At 61.5% G+C, this 19,665-nt stretch overlaps 1 protein-coding gene across 1 annotated transcript in view; it reads left to right on the top strand.

Annotated features, from left to right (window-relative positions):
• LOC117643846 (hemicentin-2-like) overlaps positions 1–19,665 on the top strand; it is a 166,533-nt gene that overhangs the window by 18,141 nt on the left and 128,727 nt on the right. Inside the window, exon 2 of the mRNA XM_034382963.1 lies at positions 2,732–3,099. Coding sequence (XP_034238854.1) covers positions 2,937–3,099 — 163 coding nt within the window. The 5' untranslated portion in view covers positions 2,732–2,936. The remainder of the gene's footprint in view (positions 1–2,731; positions 3,100–19,665) is intronic.

Genomic DNA, 19,665 nt, shown 5'->3' on the forward strand with positions numbered 1-19,665 from the left:
GGGCACACCGCAAGGACGCCGCGAGGACGCCGAGCCACGACGGCCGCCCTTAAAATTTAATGTCGTTTCCTCTTCCTTCCAGATGGATAGAGCGGGCCGACCGGGCGAGGCTAGGCCAGGCTGGGCCAGGCCTACGGGCCAGGCCGCGGGCGAGGGAACGCGGAATGAGGCCTGAGAATAATCATGTGCTGTTTTGGCTCTAAGTGCGGCTCGGTGAGCTGTCGTTACTAATTCATAGCGACGCCCCCCCCCCCCCCACACACACACACACATTCACACCCACCCGCACAGATCAGCGTCGCGTTGGGTCAGACAAGGATGACTGCCATCAAACCCGTAGTTCATTTTCGCTTGTACTGGATAACTGACTGGTTTATACCGCACTGGGTCTACTAGGCCTACCCACATAAGACCGACAAAACAGCTGAACCGACTCATTTTTGACTGACCTAAACGAAAAATATTAAGTAAAAGAATTGCATGTATAGAATTAAAAGAAAATGGGGGTTATGAATAACATACCTGGGCGGATTCCTGAGTTTTTTTATGGCAGTGCCTGCCCGACCGCGGCCCCACCATTGCTCCGGAATGCTGCAGGGGGAACATTTGAACCGTCGTTCACAGTGGAGCGGCAATTCCATCCAATCAGAGTACTATTTTTATTTGCTGCTTTGCGAACGATTGGCCGGCTGCTGCCCGCGCGGCCAGGGCGGTCGGCGCGGCCGGGCAGCCGGGGCTGGCAGCCAGGCGGAAACACGGTGGCGCGGCCGCTGTGGGCGCGTTGCGCGCATTGCGTGGTCCGCGGGCGGTGGAAGGCCAAAGTTGCTGATGACGTCACGCCAACAGGCCCTCAAACGAATAGCGTTTTTGCACATTCCTGCTGTGTCGCTTGCAAGTGCTGATCCGCAGATGTGTGTGTGTGTGTGTGTGTGTGTGTGTGTGCGTGCATGTGTGTGTGTAGGTGTGTGTTGGCACGCGCGCGTGCGCGGGTGCATGTGTGTGTGTGTGTGTACGAGGATGGAATTGTGCCAGGAATGTTTGAGCCTCATGTAGGATCAGCTTCTCACACGTACATGGGCATCAAACACGAATATAAGCGTACACACACACACTCGATGCTCGCAACAAGTGTGCCCAACACTGTCGCTTTATCGCGTGCTTGATGACAGGATGTTGTAGCAGGCAGGTAAAAAAGGGGGTCAAAAACTGCTCGGCGGCGTTCCTATCTTTGTCGTGTTTTTGGGCCGCTGATACAAATACCACTGTCAGACCGAGCTTTGTTTTCGCGCGCGTGCAAGTGTCTATCCACGGCGCAGCGCAGCGAATTGATTACGGAACAGGAAACGGGTGAACCTGCAAACGAATACAAATGGCCAGCGCTTTTTTTCCCCTGTCACCAAACGGTAAAGGTACCGGAAAAAGTTCTTTCCCTTCTTTTTTTTCGGTGCGAGTTGAGGGAGAGTATGCCAGCTGAAAAAAAAAACAGCAAATGAACAAAAACAAGCGTACTAAAAAACAAACGAGTACGTCAGTTTGTACGCGTTTTCCCCTTTCATCCACTGTTTGTCTACCTCTAGCCTCGCCTCTATTTATTTCCACTGCCTAGGAAAGGTCACGGGATTGCGGCGTTTGAAAAAAAGAGAGAGGCGAAAGGGAGGCAGGCGGTGCGGCGGGGAATGCTTGCTTGCAGCGCCGCAACACGGGAGCCACGGGGGTCGACCGGGAGCCGTGGCGGCAGCCACACTGCGAAATCCGAATTTCCGGGGACTTTGAACATTCCTTTCGTTTCATCCGCGCTTCAATGGACGGCCGCACGCTGCTTTCACCGTGACACGCACGTGTGTGTGTGTGTGTGTGTGTGTGTGTGTGTGTGTGCGTGTGTGTGGGCGTGTGTGTTGGGGGGGGGGGGGCGCTCCCAACCTGCTTTGCAGTCTCTCGTTATTTGAAATGCCAACGCCAACGGCCGGGACAAATGACGCGCCGCCTCCACTCCATTGTGCGTGATTTCGGCGGGCTTTTCAAAAAAACAACAAGAAAAGCACTCCTCCATTCGCCAAGCGTGCAGCGTGTCGCCTTGTTTTCCGGATCGGTTGTGTATCATGCTGCGGTCGCGGACTTGGTGGTGGACTTGGTGGACTTGGTGGGGGCGGCCCATGGCGGCCATTACCGATTGGCCGATGCCAGCCGATGCGGGCGATGGCCCCACGCCAGTTCGCCGGCCGTCCGTCCAGATGCGCTCCCGAAACTTTGACGGCGGTAGCAGGCGTAGCAGGGGACGGCAGGGCTCCGGCAGGGCAGCCCTGTTTCATTATGTTGACCCCAAACTGGACCAAATCGGAGAGGGTGGCTCGAGGATGGGGCCGACTCGACCGGTACACCGTTCGGTCGTTGTTGGTGGAGTGCGGGTGCGGGGTCTTCTTGGAGGCGGCTGGCGGTGCCGCGGTGCTCCGCGACGGGCTTAGGCTCCTCCGGGGCCGCCGCCGCCACCGCTGCCCGAGAGCGGCCGACCTGCCCAGGAGAGCACCCCACTGCACAGGGCCTCCTGTGAGGGACCTTCCCGCCAGGCCGCGCCAACGAGGGAAGTGGCCCGCTGCGAAATACTGGTGTCCCCTTAACGGTCAAGTCAGCCCATGCACAACGCCGTTTTCGAGACAGATGCCTGTATTTCGTGGCTCATCCCCGCCGCCTCGCTGCGTGACGACTCATGCTTCCCGTCTCCTTCTGCCCGCAGGTTCCCGGCAGTTCTCTCCTCCCACCGCGGCGGCCGGTTCGTGGAAGTGGCCCAGCTGGTCGGGTTGTCATTAGAACGGGCCGTAAGTGTCCCGGATCGTCCATCATTGATGCTGAGGGCCTCGGCCGAGGCGGGGAGGAAGGAGGGCTTCCCCTGGGAAGAGGCCGTTGTGCAAGTTGGGATGACCGGTCGTTAGGCCGCGACCATGGTCCGAGGCCGGGGCCTCCGCGGCCTCCAAGGCCTGGGCCTCCGAGGCCTGGCCCTGCACCTGGCCGTCGTGGTGCTGGTGCTGCTGCAGCTCGCCTCCGCCAGCGCCACCAACGAGTGGTCCGCCGAGCAGAGCGAGGAGTGGGACGAGGAGGAAACAGGTGAGTCCAGCCAAGACATTCCTATTCATATTTCAGGATTTTCCGCGCTAATGAATTTAGAGATCTGTACCGCAAGGCGGGCGTCCCTTTTGTGCCCCGTCTTACCCCTATGTCCTCCATGGAACTGCGTGCTGGGCTCGGCATCGACTGGAGGGCTGCCTGCTAGTGGGTGATTATGGGACTTTAAGAGCTTCACCGCCAAAGGGACACGCATTAATGTGAAGCCTCGGAAGGGTCCCGCACCCCACAGCCCCACGGCCCCACGGCCCACACGTTGTTGCCGCTAACGGACAATCATGTTGCTTCTGTTTCCAATTCCCCAATAAAGGCCGGCTTCTTCATCGACAGAGGCGACACTGCTCATTACTGAATACTCGTTCTGTTTAAGCGGGTTTCTTTTGTTTGACTTTTTGCCTCCCCTATTTTAGAACCAGCAGAGAGTTTCCGTAAACAGGAAGAGCCGGGCACTTGACTACACCAGCGATAACGACCCGATCCTGCCATTTTGGCTCGGAACAAGTGGACGACGTACGTGATCTTCGGCATGACGAAGCCGTAGTAACGAGCTCTCGTTCGAGACGATAGGCCCGCAAATTGGAGTGTGTGTGTGTGTGTGTGTGTGTGTGAGTAGGTGTGTTTGCTCGTGTGTGTGTGTGTGAGAGAGAGAGAGAGAGAGAGAGAGAGAGAGAGAGAGTGTGTGTGTGTGTGTGTGCGTGCGCGCTCGTCAGAGTGCGTCGCGGGATGGGGCCCGCTCGCCCCCGTGCACCGCCGCTTCAAATTGACTTCCGCAGCGGACCCCAGGCGAGGCAGCCCAATGGCGCAAAATACACAATTACTAGGACAGAATAAAGAGATAAAAGCAGAAAATAATGGGCCTGCTGAAAAGAAAACTGGGTGCGGCACAGAGCACACGCCGGTCCTGGGGCGGGGCGGGGCCAGGCGGGGCCCCCAGTGGGGCTCCTGGGGAAGTGGCGAGTAGAGTGGCGTGGCCCCATTGTTGTCGCAGCGGCAGCACAGCACAGGCAGCGCGGGCCGCGCAAGCCGCGCAGCCAGTGTTGGAGGAAAACTGTGCAGACGACAACCCCCGGCGGGCCGCCCCGCCCCGCCCCGCCCCGCCCCGCCCCGCCCCGCCCCGCCCCGCCCGGCGTAGAATGAAGGCGAAACAGCTGCACGCGCTACAAAAGGTTTGGTCCGCTTTATGGTCGTGTTAAAAAGTCAGGTGTGCCGGTCGGGCTGGCGGCACCGCCACCCAAATTTATTTCAAGGCATTTCGTATCCACTGGGCACAACAAAAAAAATGTTAAGGGAGCGGACCGGACTAATACGAGGCTTGCTCGGCCGTGTGTGTGTGTGTGTGTGTGTGTGTGTGTGCATGTGTGCATGCATGCATGCATCATACACGGTCCTCCGTGCATGCTCGCCAGCACGCTAGCGCGCTTTCACCGTGCCGTGGTCGCGTCCTCGCTTTAGCGCTCGGCAGCCCTTTCACGGATTTCCATTCCGAGGCTGAGTGGCCGTGCCGGCCGCGGTGTAATTGAGGCCGGAACAGGTTGAGACGGTTGTCTCTCTCTGTCTCTCTGGCGCATGTGGAACGCTCCGTCTGTGCGAGAGAGACAGAGCGACGACGGAAAGCACTCGGCCTGCAAGCAGCTATCCCTGATTCATGCCTTCGACCCAGTCAGCGTGCCCGGCGTGCCTCCCTTCCGGATGGCCTCGGTCTTGAGCGCGGCTTCGGTTCGGTGCCGCCGCTTGACCCGAGGCTTGACCCGCCTCTCCGCGGACGGCGGCCCGGCCCCTTATGCAGGCCGTGGAGTGCAACGGCGTCCTCCGTCCGCCCGGCCGGCCTCTCCGAGCGCATGCAATAATCATCCACAAACGGAAGGGTGGAAAAAGCAGGGACATATTCAAACCTCTTTGCTTCTTGACGTCCTTTACATTCCCTGAGTCGTCAAAGAACAACCGAAATTCAGTGTGCCACCCGAAAATCATTTCCAAACGGTGAAGTGTAACAAGAACGCACACTTCACTCGATCTTTTTTTTCCAGAAGGGGGGCAGGAAATTTGAAAACCCGTAAGGACCGTCCCCGGCCGGCCCCGGCGGGTCCGCAACCTGAATGGAAGGAAGGGGCGGTATATATAGGACTCGCAGGTCGCACACACAATAAAGCAGAGCGGGGCATAAAGACCCCGAGCCACCATACTCGAGGGGTCCGAGAAACAAAAGCCAAGATGGAGGGGGGATACACAGGGCTGGGCAGGGCTGGGCCGGCGGGACAGGACCGCTCTCTGCCCAAGCTGTGCACCTTTCTACACCCCCCCCCCCCCCCCCGGCCGCGTGCAGCGGTAAGCGCTGTTTGCCAGTGCGGTTGTCTGTGAGAACGGCTCGACAGTGCCGCCGCGGCCGCCACCCTCCCCAGACACCTGTGTATCAGCTGGGTGCTGCTGTGCCCTGCCCGGCCCTGCCGCACCGCGGACGAGGAACGGGCTGATTTACAAAGAGAGGGAAAGAGAAGCGGACGAAAAAAAAAAGAAAAACAACTGTGCGCATCCCTCCGGTCATGGATACTCCTTTGAATACCCGTGGATTCCCCCGCCCCCAACCTGCATGTTGAGCGAGTGCTTCGCCCATCTCGCCTCGCCACTCTTTGGACTTTCGATTCCGGAACAACCCCCGGTCGCTGTTGCCATGGTTACCCTGCGTCGCGATGGCCACGCCGATGGCCACGCCAGTAGGATTCACATCTTTATTCTTGCATGATCACGTATGCCACGAATGACTAGTCTTGTTCGTCAACACGAGGCGTTCGTCAGTTTGCCCCGTGTGGCAAGTCTGCCTTTTGGGGCTGGCTTCTTGTTTCACTGAGCCTCGCTATGCCTCGCTGCCTCGCTGGCGTGACGGCGCCGTGACCACACACGTGGAGCAACTCCCCCTCCCCTTAATTGGTCTCGTGGTTTATGGACGAGACGGGTTGAGCGCGGCCGCCTCGATTTGTTTGGGCCTGCCGCCACGGCGGACCCATTCCGAGGAGTGCCTTCGTCTTTCTCTCTCGCTCACTCACGCGGCGCCGCGTCGTCGGAGTGCGAGAGAGACAAAGCGACCAAGCAGTGTTCGGAATGAGACTACACTCCTGTTCACCTCGCCGCCACTCCACCACACGGAGGACGCCTCTGCGCCGCGCGAACAAGAGGGCAGGAATAAAAGCGCCCCGCCACGCCCCGCCCCGCCCCGCCCCGCCCCGGTGGCGCATCACTTGGTGCCTTTTCGTCTATTAATTTCTAACAAACCGAGCCGCGCCGCGCCGCGCCGCCCGCCCAGCAGTGCTTTGAGCCTTTGTGCCGAGCCGCGGTTCGCTCTTGTCACGCGTGCCAAGCGAGCACGCCGCCAGCGCCCCCAGCCCCGCCAGTGCCCTGCGAGGCCGCGGCCCCGAGTTAACGCTTCACTTCGCCACTAACAATGCAGGGGCGGGGCGCGACGCGGCGTCTTACACCCCCTGCTACCTTTGTGGAGCACCACCACGCCGAGGTACGGCGTTATTGTGGTGGGTTATTGCGGGTGGGGCCCCCGGCGGCCCCGCCCCGCCCCGCCCCGCCCCGCCCCGCCCCGCCCCGTAACTCGACGGAATGCCAGGTTTTAGCGGCGCTGGGTCGCGTCGCTGCGTCTCGAGCACGTCGAGAGGGGAGGGCGCGGCGTTTAGGCGGGAACAAAAACCGGAGGTCGCGTTTCGCCGCGTGCTGCCGCGTCTGCACAATGCCTGTTGTTGTCGTCGACGTTGCTGTTGTTGTTGTTGTTGTTGTTGTCATATGTGTGGTGCGTCACTTCTGCGCTGTTTTGTAACGTTTTCTGTATTTTATCTGCGCTAAGAAAATGAACAAAATGATGAAGAGGAGAGGTGAACCCTCCAAGTGTTCGGGCAGCGCGAGGGGCAGCGGCGGCGAGGCGGCGGTGCCGGTCGAGGAAGCGGACGCGCCGGTACGCCTCCCAGTGTGGTGACCGCCCCGCCCCGCTGCGGGCCCACCCTTGCTGCGCATTGCTTGGCATTGCTTCGTTAGGCGCCAATCACACTGTGGGAATTGACCTTCTGTGCGACACGGCGTGGCGGGGCGGGGCGGGGCGGGGTGGGGCGGGGCGGGGCGGGGCGGGGTGAGGTGCGGCGGGCGGCGACGGCGCCGCAAAGACCCCCCTTTGGTAGGTGATTTCCCCCCCAGTGCCAGGCGGCTGCTCCGTTTCTCGTGCGAGTGGCACTTGAGGGTCGCCCGGCCCGCCTTGCCCGCCTTGTGCTCGTCGACGACGAAGGAAAGGGGATGCCGACTTGCTAGTCATGTGCACACCACTTGGGGCTCCCGAACGACGAGAACGAGGACCTCGACGAGGGCGCCGCCGACGCCGCGTCCCCCCGCCGTATGTGTCAGAGCCGTCACCATCAGCCTGTCGCGCGAATCTCAAAACTGTTGGCGCAAGGCGGGCAAGGCGCCCCCCTCCTCCACGTTCTCCCGCGCCCCTCGCCCTGCCGAGGACAACTTCCCCGCTCGGATTTCGTGCTGCAGCGGGGGGTTTTGGTACGGGAGCGACTACGCGTTTCCAAATTCATTTGTTGAATGTTTCACAAATTGTGTTTGGATGGTGTCTGCGGTCACGCTGTCACGCTGTGCGTGAGGCCGTGAGGCCGTGAGGCTGTCCCAACGCCGTTCCGCTTCGATGACCCAGTTGTTTAAAGTTGCCCCAACAAGTAACTGCTAAGCCAGCCTACCGCTGTCAGGTCCTGGGCCAGGGCGGCCAGGGCGGCCAAGTCGATTGTGGGCGACACCGGGATCGCGCGGCCGGCAGTGCCCGGCACGCTGATTCGCTGTCTCTCTCGCACCCTCACGGGTCGCCCCATGAGTGCGAGAGAGACCGTTCCGAGTTGGCCTGCGGGTGGGGCTGGCGTCCCGGAAGCCTATTAGGGAGCTCCGGGTACTTCATTAGTCGGTCCGTCTTTGTCGTGGCCGAAAAACAAAAACAACAACAAAAACAAAAACGCGTTATTGGCGAAACTCACCGCAGGAGGGAGGCAGCGGGGACCGGAGCGGTTGCGCAGCTGGCCGGGGCATCCTTGGCGGTCCTGCACCTTCGATACGGTAATGCCGTTGTACACTTTGTTGTCGGCGACCCCAGCGCGCCCCGCCCCGCCCCGCCCCGCCCCGCCCCGCCCCGCCCCGCCCCGCCCTGCCCCGCCAGACGGCCGAGGCTCCGCGCCGTCCCTGCGGATGGCGATGCGAACATGACTTTCCTATTTGTGAGCAGCTGGCTGGGTCGGCGGGGCCCTGCAGCCCGATTCCGAGCTTCGCTTTCGCCGTTCTGTCTCTCTCGCACCCTCGCGGGCCGCGCCGGGCCGCGCCGTGAGTGCGAGGGAGACAGAGGCAGGCTGCAGGGTCGGGGTGTAGGGTCATTGCCGGCCGAGCCGCCTGAGAGCCGCGGGCTCAAGGGCCTGCTCGCTGCTATAGGGCCCTCCCGCCAGGCCGAGGGCTGAGGGCCCCGCCAGGCCCCGCCAGCGCGCAGAGCCCCGGGCACTCGGCGACGCTCGGCGATGCACAAGGGTGGGGCGCAGTGTCCTAGCCTGTCTGCCTGCCTGCCCGGCGCCTCGGAGAGGTGAGGCGTGAGACGGCGCCACTTGCAACCCTCGACGCCCGCCCCACCCCGCCCCGCCCACCCCGCCCCACCCCCGCCCCGCCCCGCCCCGCCCCCCCGCCACCCTCGCGCACTGCGTGGCTGCGTGCACTCGACGCCGTGCTGCAGGTTGACTCCGCGCACCGCCTTCCTCGCTCCGTCTCTCTCGCCCCCACGGAGACGCCCGTCGAGTGCGAGAGAGACAGCGCGCTGCAGTGTGCGGTGCACGCGGTGGATCCGCCGTATAATTACCTCATTCCACTGACGTCGTGGTGCGCCGTGGTGCGCGCTGATGGTCCTCATCGGGCGCACACGCTGTCGTGTGTTCTCGCAGCTTCGTCACGCCCGAGGAGCGGAGGATTTCCAAAATTAGCGTTCCTTTTGCCATTTTTGTACATTCTCCGTCGCATGCTTGGAAAACAGTGCTCGGGCGAGGCCCCTGCAACGCGCTGGGTAGGCAACACGAACGCACTGCTGCGTCGCGGGAGTGCCTACCCGCCAGGCGCTACCCGTCAGCCGCGCGCGCGAACGCGTTTCGAACCGAGCGCCGAGCCATGAGGCCGAGCCATGAGGTCGAGCCATGAGGCGAAGGCTTGCGATCTCGGCCTCGGCGTCCAATCCCGATGGCCCGGCCCTGGCGGCCTTCCACCGTGTCGCTTTGATGTCGCGGCCAAGGCGAAATAGATTCGAGCGACAAGCGTGTGGGTCGCACCTTTGTGGCCGACCTAGCCGACCGGGCTGAGCCGCCCACAAGTCCGATTCCGAACCACTTGTCGCTCTGTCTCTCTCGCTCCCTCGCGGCACGCGGCGCCATTGCGAGAGAGACGTCGTCATGGTGGTGGGGAAGGGGGGGGGGGCACGAAAGCGGCCCGCTGACCCTTGGTAGCGCGGCGTAGTGGCGAGCCGTGTCGAGCCGCCAGGCCGCCAGGCGTGCCGACGCGACGCTGTTTCATTTAATTACACAGTGCCACTGCATTGACTGGCATTTCATTATGCAGCCAACGCAACACGCCTTGCCCCCATTTTCCTGTTTGCGACGATTACTTATTTCTTGACTCGCAAGGACGCGACACGGACAGGGCGACGACAGCGCCGCCAGCGACTCGCGGACGCCGATTGCGAATGAAGGGAGGCTGCTTTCGAGCGTCACCGCGGCAGGCCAAGACGCCGCAGGCGAAGACGCCAGGCGACGGCAGACCCATCCAAAGAGTCGTCCCCGTCGCTCTGTCTCTCTCGCACCGCTACGGAACGCCTCGTGAGTGTGAGAGAGACAGAGCGAGTCTGCGGGGCGGCCTGCCTCACCCCGCCCCGGGTGCGGCCAGGCTCGGCCTCGGCCTCCGGTTTGCGGTGCGGATATCGCCTCCTTTGTGGAGGTCGCATGTCAGTCGTGGGCTGCCATTGTGCGTCCTGGGGGAGTGGGGGAGGGGGGGGGGGTGACTCGTGGGTGCCAAGGCGTAGGGGTGGAAGGCTGCCAGCAGGGAGTGTCCCCCCGCATTGTCCGTTTGAGTGATAATCATCGCCTGGGATCCTCCCCTCCAACAAACTATCCCGACACCCCGGCCCGGTCTGCTGTCTCCCTCGCACCTCGCGGGCCGACCGTCCGCGCGCGAGAGAGACAGAGCGACGAGGCGTTACCCCCTCCAAGACACTGCCGTAATTACCACCGGCCGACCGCCAGCCCGGCCAGCCCCGCCGGAACCGAACCTCAAGTGCCGCTCATCGGGCACGTCCGCCGGCCTGTCTCTCTCGCGCCCCGGCGGGACGACCTTCGAGTGCGACGCAGACAGAGCGGCGAAACGGCGGCGGCGAGTCACGTGTGGAGCCGCGATCGGCCCGACGGTGATGAGCGCGCCCAGGCCGGAATCACAAATACATCTCTCTGGCCGCCGCCGCCGGTCTTCTGGCCCACTGTGCGCGGCGACGCGATGCGACGCGACGCGGAGGCACGGCGGGGAGGAAACAACTTTTCTTTTCCCCGCCGTAATTGATTATCACTGTCAACCCTTGTCGTCGAGGGGAGCGTCGTGCGCAGTGCGTGCGCGTGGTGCATCGCAATCCAATCACTGATCGAGCCCCGCCGCCTTGCGGGCCTTGCCGCCACTCCACTGGGATTGGTGGACGTGGCGGAGACGACCGTCTTCTTGGAGCCTCCCTAATTCCAGCCAGCAAAGTGCGTTAGCAACAACCCCTTCCCTTCTGTCCGCACCACGTCGCACAGTGGGCCGGAAGACCGTCGCCGGCGGCCAAAACTCTAGACTCGTTTTGAGCTCAAACAGGACTCGAACCGAACGTGTGACCCCATCAATGGACTCCCCGTTTGGAGAGCAATCCGTTGGTGGGGTCACACGTTCGGTTCGAGTCCCATTTAGCGACTCTAGAGCTCAAAACGCGTCCGGGATTTTGACCGTCTCCATCGGTCTTCTGGCCCACTGCGCGTCGCCACGTCGGACGCACTTCTGCCCCGCGGCCCTGCCTGCCCGTGCTGGTGCTGCCCCCCCCCCCCCCCCCAGTACCGGCAGCCCGATCCAACCTCCCCCGCCATTTCCGCGAAGGCCGTGTCGTTTTGTGTGCGCTGCATGCGAGATGGTGTTGTTTGTGCCCATCATCTCCCGAAGAATGGCCGACGTGACAACTCCTGCCCCCCCCCCCTCCCCTCCCCCTCCCCCGCCACGCTTTTGTCGAGGATTGGACCCGGCCTGGGTGCATTTCAAAACGAGACCGCGCGCAGCCAGCCCGCCAGCGTTCGCAATGGCGCTCCGACGACCGAAGCGTGCGCTCGGGGGTTTCGAGGAATCGACGACCCCGCATCGGGAAAAAATAACAACTTTTTATTTTTCAGATCCACGCCCACTCACCCCTCCCTCCCTCCCCAAATCTGCCTCGCGGAGCTATATTCGCTGCACCTGCACGGCCCTGCGCCCCCCTCGCCCTTCCCCCGTCAATCTGGACTGTCAAAGTTTGACGCACAATTTTATTACTAGTCGCTGGGAGCGCCGCGCCGTGTGTGAGTGTGTGCGTGTGAGCGAGTGTGAGTGTGTGTGTGTGTGTGGGTGTGGGGTGTGTTGATGTATCGCGGAGGGAGCCGCCCCGCCCGCCCGCCCCGCCCCGCCGCCCGCCCGTGTCCCGCCCCGCCCCGCCGCCCCCCCGCCCCGCCCCGCCCCCCGCCCCGCCCCGCCCGGCCCCGCCCCGCCCCGCCCCCGCCCCGCCCCGCCCCCGCCCCGCCCCGCCCCGCCAGCAGCCGACGCCGGCAGAAGGCTTATGGTTTTGGGCAGGACTGGCTAGGCCCTGTCGAGGATCGATCTCCTCACCTCATACAGGTCTCCGTCTCGCTCTCGCTCCCGCGCGGCCCAGGGGTGCGACGAAGACAATCGCTGCCATTTCTCGATCTGAATCTGGGCGCAAGTGGACTGAATTCTGTCTTCGGGTGCCTTCCATTCGCCGACGGGCAGCCTTGGCCCTTTGTGGTCACCTTGGGTCACCTGTAGGGTCACCTTCAGGTCAACCTCTTGGGCTTCTTTGCGTCAACCTGGATCACCTTGAGTGTCCTCCGGCCACCTTGGACCATTGGATCATTTCAGATTGGCGTCACCTAACCAAGGGTCACCTTTTGGGCTGCTTGCGTTCACTCTCTAGCAGAAGAACCACCTTGCCGGGCAGCTGGTGTCCGCCTCTTGGGCTGGGCGCGTCTTCGCGTGGCTGGCCCACTGGCGAAACTTGAAACTGAAGAGAACGGACCCCCTGCCAAGATTCGACGTCGCGTGAAATGAACGAGAAAAAAAGTGACGCCCTGCTGCTACGGCGTCCGTGCTGTCGGGAAGTCGGGACGCCGGGACGCCGGGACGCCGGGACGCACCCCCGGGGCGGCACTCTTAGCAGTGTAAGTGGCACCGCGAGATGACGGAAGGGCTGAGATAAAGGGGCGTGGCTGCGTCGCTCTGTCTCTGTCGCACTCACGGGGCGTTGCGTAGGGGTGCGAGAGAGACAGAGTGTCCGGGATGGGCGCGCTGGCGCCGCCTGGCGGACGAGGCAGGAACAAGTTGCGAGAACAAGACTTAGCCTTTCGTCTGGGCGTTGCCTGCCTGAGCCCTGCTGCTGCCTGCCAGCCCTGCCTGCCTGCCTGCCTGCCTGCCTGCCGGGCCGTACGGATGCGGAGATCAAGCTGGATCAGCGAGATCACGGGGCCGAGGGATTAAAGCCGCCAGCCTTGCGGTGCCCTGGCGGTGCCCTGGCGGTGCCGCGGGCTGATTGCGAATGGCGCTTCTCTGTCTCTCTCGCACCCATACGGGCCGCCCCTCGAGTGCGAGAGAGACAGGCTGGCGGCGAGGTGAGGCGGCGCGCTGCGGCCATTGTGAGAGGGAGTCGCCGCGAAAACTTGTCAGCAGGCTGAGCGACGGTGCGTCTCTGTCTCTCTCGCACTCGCGGTGCGCCGCGTGGGGGTGCGAGGGAGAAGACGGCGCCCGGAATGAGCCTGCAGGCGGCGCAGGTGTGTGGGCTTAGAGCGGGCGGATTCGGGCGCCGAACTTCAGACGACACGAGCGGGGTTTGATGCGGAGGCAAACAAACTGCCACGGCAACGCGCGTCGCTCGGAGCGTCGCGCGGATCGTCGAGACCGTCGCGACGGCGGAGCCGAAGCCGAACCGAACCGGGAGGGAGCGATGAGCAAGCGAGCTTGCCGTGTCCTCAACGTAATGGCGTAGCACGGCGTAGCGCGGCGTAGTTGGAGCGGAACGAAGAAAACGTGCTGCCCTCCCTTTGTTTAGTCGCCCTGTGTGATCAGGCTGCCTGCAGCAGGAGGACGCCCGAGTCGGTTCAGCCCTTGCGCGCCGCACCCTGCCCTGTCCCGCCCCACCCCACCTAACCCAGCGGTTCCCAACCTTGGGGTCGCGAAAAAATTTCGAAGGGTCGCGGCGAGGTGGTTGGGGTCGCCTGGGGTCGCGGCTGTTTTCCGGCTGGCAGAATTGTTCGAAACGGTCGAAAATGCCTTTGAAAACTCGTGTTTTAGGCCGACTTTAAGCAGCCACTGCGTCTGATCCGAGGCGGTATGTCGTCCTCCCTCAGCGGGCATTTGGTCTTTGGACACTTTAGCATGTCTTTGTTACGGAGTGCGATTATCGGCCTTAGTTTGGGAGCAGTATTGTCTCAAAGTTGATGAAAACAGTATAAAATGCCTTTGAATGCCATTTTGATCCACTTTGAGACAATACTGCTCCCAAACTAAGGCCGATAATCGTACTCCGTAACAAAGGCATGTTAAAGGAAGGTCCAAAGACCAAATGCCCGTTGAGGGAGGACGAAATACCTCCTCGGATCAGACGCAGTGGCTGCTTAAAGTCGGCCCAAAACACGATTTTTCAAAGACATTTTTGGCCGTTTTGATCAACTTTGTGGCAATACTGCTCCCAAACTAAGGCAGATAATTACACTCCGTAACAAAGGCATGCTAAAGGAGGGTCGCGTGGGGTCGCGAAATTTTTCCTGGGGGTCGCGGAAATTTTTTGTATCAAATTTGGGGTCGCGAACCGAAAAAGGTTGGGAACCGCTATAGCCCGGTTGTGCTTTCAGATGGCCGCGGCTAGTTCACAGACCACGGTGGCAAAAGAGGAAAAAGAGAACTTTTGGTTTACCTGGTCTCACAAGTCTGTGTGTGTGTGTATGTGTGTGTGTGTGTGTCCTCTATAAGCCTGGCTGTGAGTGTGTGTGTGCGTGTCTGCGGGTGCGGGCTGCACGGCTTTCATCTCCATCAGCAGCAGCAAGCCCCCCCCCCCCCCCCCCCCCCGCGGCGCTGCCAGAAGGCAGGGAAGGGTAGCGGCCGGCAGATAGCATCGCCTCGCATCCCCTCACATCGCGTCGCATCGCCAAGATTCTTCATAATTTTGAAACGCGCCGCGACGCCGCTGCCCTTTGAGGCTTGAAACCCCTCTTCCACTCACACACACACAGACGCACTCAGACAAACATATACATGCACTCACACACTCACACGTGGCCTCCATGACGTGCCGTAAGCTGACCCGACAACCTCGGTGTGTGCAAACAAAAGGGTCGCCGCACGCCACACCCGGCACACAGCCCCCGCACTCACACACACACACACATTGACAGACACACACACACTCACACACACACACACACACACACACACATTGACAGACACACACACACACAATGAGAAGCCATGTCACTTTCACGGGCAGCGCGACGGGGTCTCGGCCTTTTCACGTAAATTGCATTTACTGGGCGTAGAGACGACTAGACACCGGAAAGACCGCGCAACAAAAGACTGCTGCTCTCTCTCCCTCTCTCTCTGCCCCCCCCCTCCCCCTAATGTTGGTATGTGTCCTAGGCCGACCGCTAGAGGGCACACCTCTCCACACTGTCAGCGCAATACAATCGGGACCGGATTTTGAATGAGAGAAAAATAAAACCGGCCAAGCTTTTTTTTTTTCAGAGGTAGGGAAATAAAAATGCGGGTTACTGTGCCGATTGGCCGGTCTCTTTATGTTTTCCCCCTCCCCTCTCCGTTTGGTCCTTAGCGCGCATAATCGCGTTAAGCAATTAGCGGCGGTCCGACAAACGCCCTGGCCGGCCCTGCCGCTCTGCAGGTACGGCCACGCGGCTGCGGAACGCGCAAGAAAGCGGCGCGGTATCGTTAGCAGGCCGAATAAGTAGTAGGCTGGCAAAAAAAAATGAGGCGAAAAGAAATGCAGAGAAAAGGAAAAACGGTGGCGGCGTGGCCTCTCTCTCTCTCTCTCTCTCTCTCTCTCTCTCTCTCTCTCTCTCTGGTGGAAGGGCGCGGCCCAGACGGACCGGAGTGGGATTAGAGTGTGGCAGCCCTTGGGCCCCATGTGCCCTACGCCCTTGGCCCTCGGCAAGGTCAGGGGCCGGGCCTCGGCCAGGTGTCGGCGCGACGCGTCATTTGGTGAGAGGGAGGAGTATGTGCGTGTGTGTGTGCGCGCGCGCGCGTGTGTGTATGTGTGCGTTCCTCCGCCTTGCCGTGTCACTGGGGATACTGCACGCAGGGTGACGGCTCGGAATGGCTCGGGACAGCACCCTCCCCCACCCCTCCCTCCCCCCTTCTCTTCCCCGCTCTCCCTCCCCCACCCCCTTTCCGAACCGCAAACAACAGCGAGTCGGAATTTGGCGCGAAAAGGAAGCGAGGAGGTATGGAGAGAGGCGGCGTGTAGTTTACGGGGCGCCGGGTCTAGGGACGACGGCGACGCGCTGTCTCTGCCCGCAGCCCTGCCAGCCCCGCCAGCCCCGCCAGCGCCGCCAGCGCCACAAAAGAAGGGCAAGTGCAGGCAGCAGGCGGGCAGGCAGGGCTGGCAGACGTGCCCGGGCAGGCGCGGCTGGCAGACAGTTCCATTGAGAGGCGGCCCGCCTCCGCCTCCCTCCCGGTTTGCACCTGAAGCCGCCCCTGCCTGCCGCCCTTGGCACCCTCCTCGACAGGACAAGGGCGATCCTTTCCTTCCCGAGACAATGGCCCGCCCTGGGCCCGCCCTGCGCCCGCCCTCCTACATCTGCACACTTCAGGACTTCAGGGCCACTTTTCCATCGCCGGCGCCATTTTGAGGCGCGGCCTTGCTCATCTATCCGTCTCTATCCGGCCGGCCGCCGACTTTGCACAGTCCTTTGGCGAGCCCCACGGTCTGCGGGACGCCCCGTGAGTGCGAGAGAGACCGAGTGACGGCCCGCTGGAGCGGGACCTCCGCGCTGATAAGGAAGGGAGGCGCTAACAGTCCCTGGACGCTCTCCAAAGCCGTTGCAGTGGCAGCCCTGCCAGCCCTGCCAGCCCCGCCAGCCCCGCCAGCAGACGCCCCGCGAGCAGCCAGCACCTCAAGGTGGCTGCCTCACCGCCTCGACAGTCGATAAGAAGGTGCCTCTCAGTAAGAAGATGCCTCTCAGTCGATAAGAAGGTGCTTTCAGTAAGAAGATGCCTCTCAGTCGATAAGAAGATGCCTCTCAGTCGGAAGGTGTCTCTCAGTCGATAAGAAAGTGCCTCTCAGTCTCAGTCCATGAGGAGGTGCCATCAGGCTCGGACTGGCCCCCAAAAGGCCCCAGCGGATAAGACCGCAAAAGGCCCCCGATATCATTATGTTTTTACCCTTCATGACCAACTTTGTGAGGCTACCGCTCCCAAACTAGTTGCGGTCAATAGCCTTCCCGATACAGGGCATGAAAGAGTAGGGTCTTAACAATACTAGGGCGTCGAGGAAAGCTTTTTACGGCGACTAGATTGGACATAGTAGCCGCCCAAAATCAGCAAAATCAGCAAATTTCCGAGATTCGACCACTTTTTGACCAACTTGGTCGAAAAATCGTTGCGGTCAAAGCGAAAATCGTTGTGGTCAACGTCTTCCCGATACAGGGCATGAAAGATTATGGTCTTAAGAATACTAGGGCGTCGAGGGAAGCCTTTTACGGCGACTATATTGGACACAGTGGCCACCCAAAGTCAGCAAAATCAGCAAATTTTCGAGATTTGACCACTTTTTGACCAACTTGGTCGAAAAATCGTTGCGGTCAAAGCGAAAATCGTTGTGGTCAACGTCTTCCCGATACAGGGCATGAAAGATTATGGTCTTAAGAATACTAGGGCGTCGAGGGAAGCCTTTTACGGCGACTATATTGGACACAGTGGCCACCCAAAGTCAGCAAAATCAGCAAATTTCCGAGATTTGACCACTTTTTGACCAACTTGGTCGAAAAATCGTTGCGGTCAAAGCCCAAATCGTTGTGGTCAACGTCTTCCCGATACAGGGCATGAAAGAGTAGGGTTTTAAGAATACTAGGGCGTCGAGGGAAGCCTTTTACGGCGACTAGATTGGACACAGTGGCCACCCAAAGTCAGCAAAATCAGCAAATTCCGAGATTCGACCACTCTTTGACCAACTTGATCGAAAAATCGTTGCGGTCAAAGCCAAAATCGTTGTGGTCAAAGTCTTCCAGATACGCGGGATAAGCGGGACAAAACGGAGGATGACTCATATTTCTGCATCCATCTGCAGTCGCTGCGTGCCGATGAGGCGCGAGCCACGGCGAATGGAAAAGAGGAGGGGGAGGCATTACTGCCGACATTGATTTATTGTTATTCGCGGTCGCAGCAACAAGGCCGTCTCGTCGGGACGAGTCGGGACGAGTCGGGACGGCTGATGCGGCTGATCCGAAGCGCGTCCCCTCCGCGGTCCCCTCCGCGGTCCCCTCCGAGCCGAGCAGCTCCGGGCCTTCCTTCCGCTCGATCACCGTGTCATATTCGGCGATCTGTCGATTTTGAGGAGCGGCGGGGCCGCGCAGATTTAGTGCAGCCCCTGCACGGCGTCTCCGACGTGGTCTCGAAGCGCCGCCGTGCGACGCTGTCGACCGCAGTTCCGCGCCGGCGGCACCAACCTGCACCAGAGACGCTCCGGGCCGGGTACAACAACCTCGTCGTTCCCCCCTGGTTCCCCCTGGTTCCCCCTGGTTCCTGCCTGAGGGTGCGCGCCGCGCGCAAGCTCGCGCCCGTTCATATTGTTTGTGTGTGTGTGTGTGTTCGCGTTTGTGTGCGCGCGTGCGCGATTGCGGTGTGTGTGTGCGCGCACGTGTCTGTGTTTGTGTGCCTTGGGCTGCTGTCTTGTTGGTTGCAGGCTCGAGAAAGGCTTCCTTCCTTTCTTGGATGAAATAAGGAGGGAGGGGTGGGGGCTTGAAGGGGTAGTTTGGCCGCACTGCTGCGGTGGACGTTACACTTGTCAGCAACACGGTATGGGCAGGGCGCGGCGGGGCGGGGCGGGGCGGGGCGGGGCGGGGCGGCCAGCAGTGCTGAGCAAGGACCACCCCGCGTGGCCCGCAGGCCGGCAGTCTCCACCATCACTCTTCCTGGTCATCGCCGGAGGCCTGACCCCCCCCCCCCTCCCCCTCCCCCTCCCCCTCTTCCTGCACTGGGCCTTTCCTCACCCGCTGGCACATTCACCCACCGCACACAAACACACGCACACGCCCACGCCTCGCACACACAAGGAGCGGGACGATTTGTCAGTCCTCATGTCGCCACACTTTCTTGGTGGCCTCCTTGCGAGCCTCCTTGTCGTGCTGAGGATACATTTGGCTGCAGCAGCGCGCGTTGCGGGGCTGTGCGGCGCGGGGTGTGGCAGTGACGCCGCAGTTGTTGTGCCCGGCCACTTAACTCAGGCTTACTGCGCGCGCCGTGCTTGTGTTTATGGACATGCTTGGCAGCAGGGCAGTGCATTTACAAACCCCTGCGAGGGTGGGGGTGCGCGCGCGTGCGACACACACTCGTGCGCGCGCGCATGCACTTAAACTCACACACACCAACAGTCGGCTCGCACCGGCCCTCGGGCTAGATTGTGACTTCGGGTCCATCCCGACACAGCGCGGCACAGCCCGGCCCGTCCGCCGGGAAACATATCGGGCACACTAACTCTGGACTGCACTTGTGGGACGCGAACGGGACGCGAACGGGACGGGCACGAACCATGATGCAGCTGCGCGTCGCTCGGCGCCTGCACTCGAAAAACGGCGCGTTCGCTTCGAGTTTCGACTCGTGTCCTCACTCGCGTTTCGCGGTTGCGCCGCTTCGCTGGCTTCGCTGTTGACTCGTATCACCGCGGTGGCGTTGGCTCGCAGTCATTTCGCGGTGGGCTCGTAAAATATGGAAGTTGTGGCCGCGACTAACTCCGGCAAGCGCTGTCGACAAACTTAAGGGCGCCGCAAGAGGGTGCTGCACACACACACTCACATCAGCACACGGACACACACACACACACACACGCCGATCCGACCGCGGCGGCCCCCGCGTCCCCAACCTACCTCCTCGATATACAGTCTGTTATCTGCCGCCGCTAACACTCGCCAATTTCCTGACCGGAAAACCAATCCCACACGCCCCCCTCCCCCTCCTCGCGAGGAGGTCTGCTTGTTTGGTGAGCGC

This window comes from Thrips palmi, unplaced genomic scaffold (assembly GCF_012932325.1).
Source record: "Thrips palmi isolate BJ-2018 unplaced genomic scaffold, TpBJ-2018v1 HiC_scaffold_17, whole genome shotgun sequence".
Lineage (NCBI taxonomy): Eukaryota > Metazoa > Arthropoda > Insecta > Thysanoptera > Thripidae > Thrips > Thrips palmi.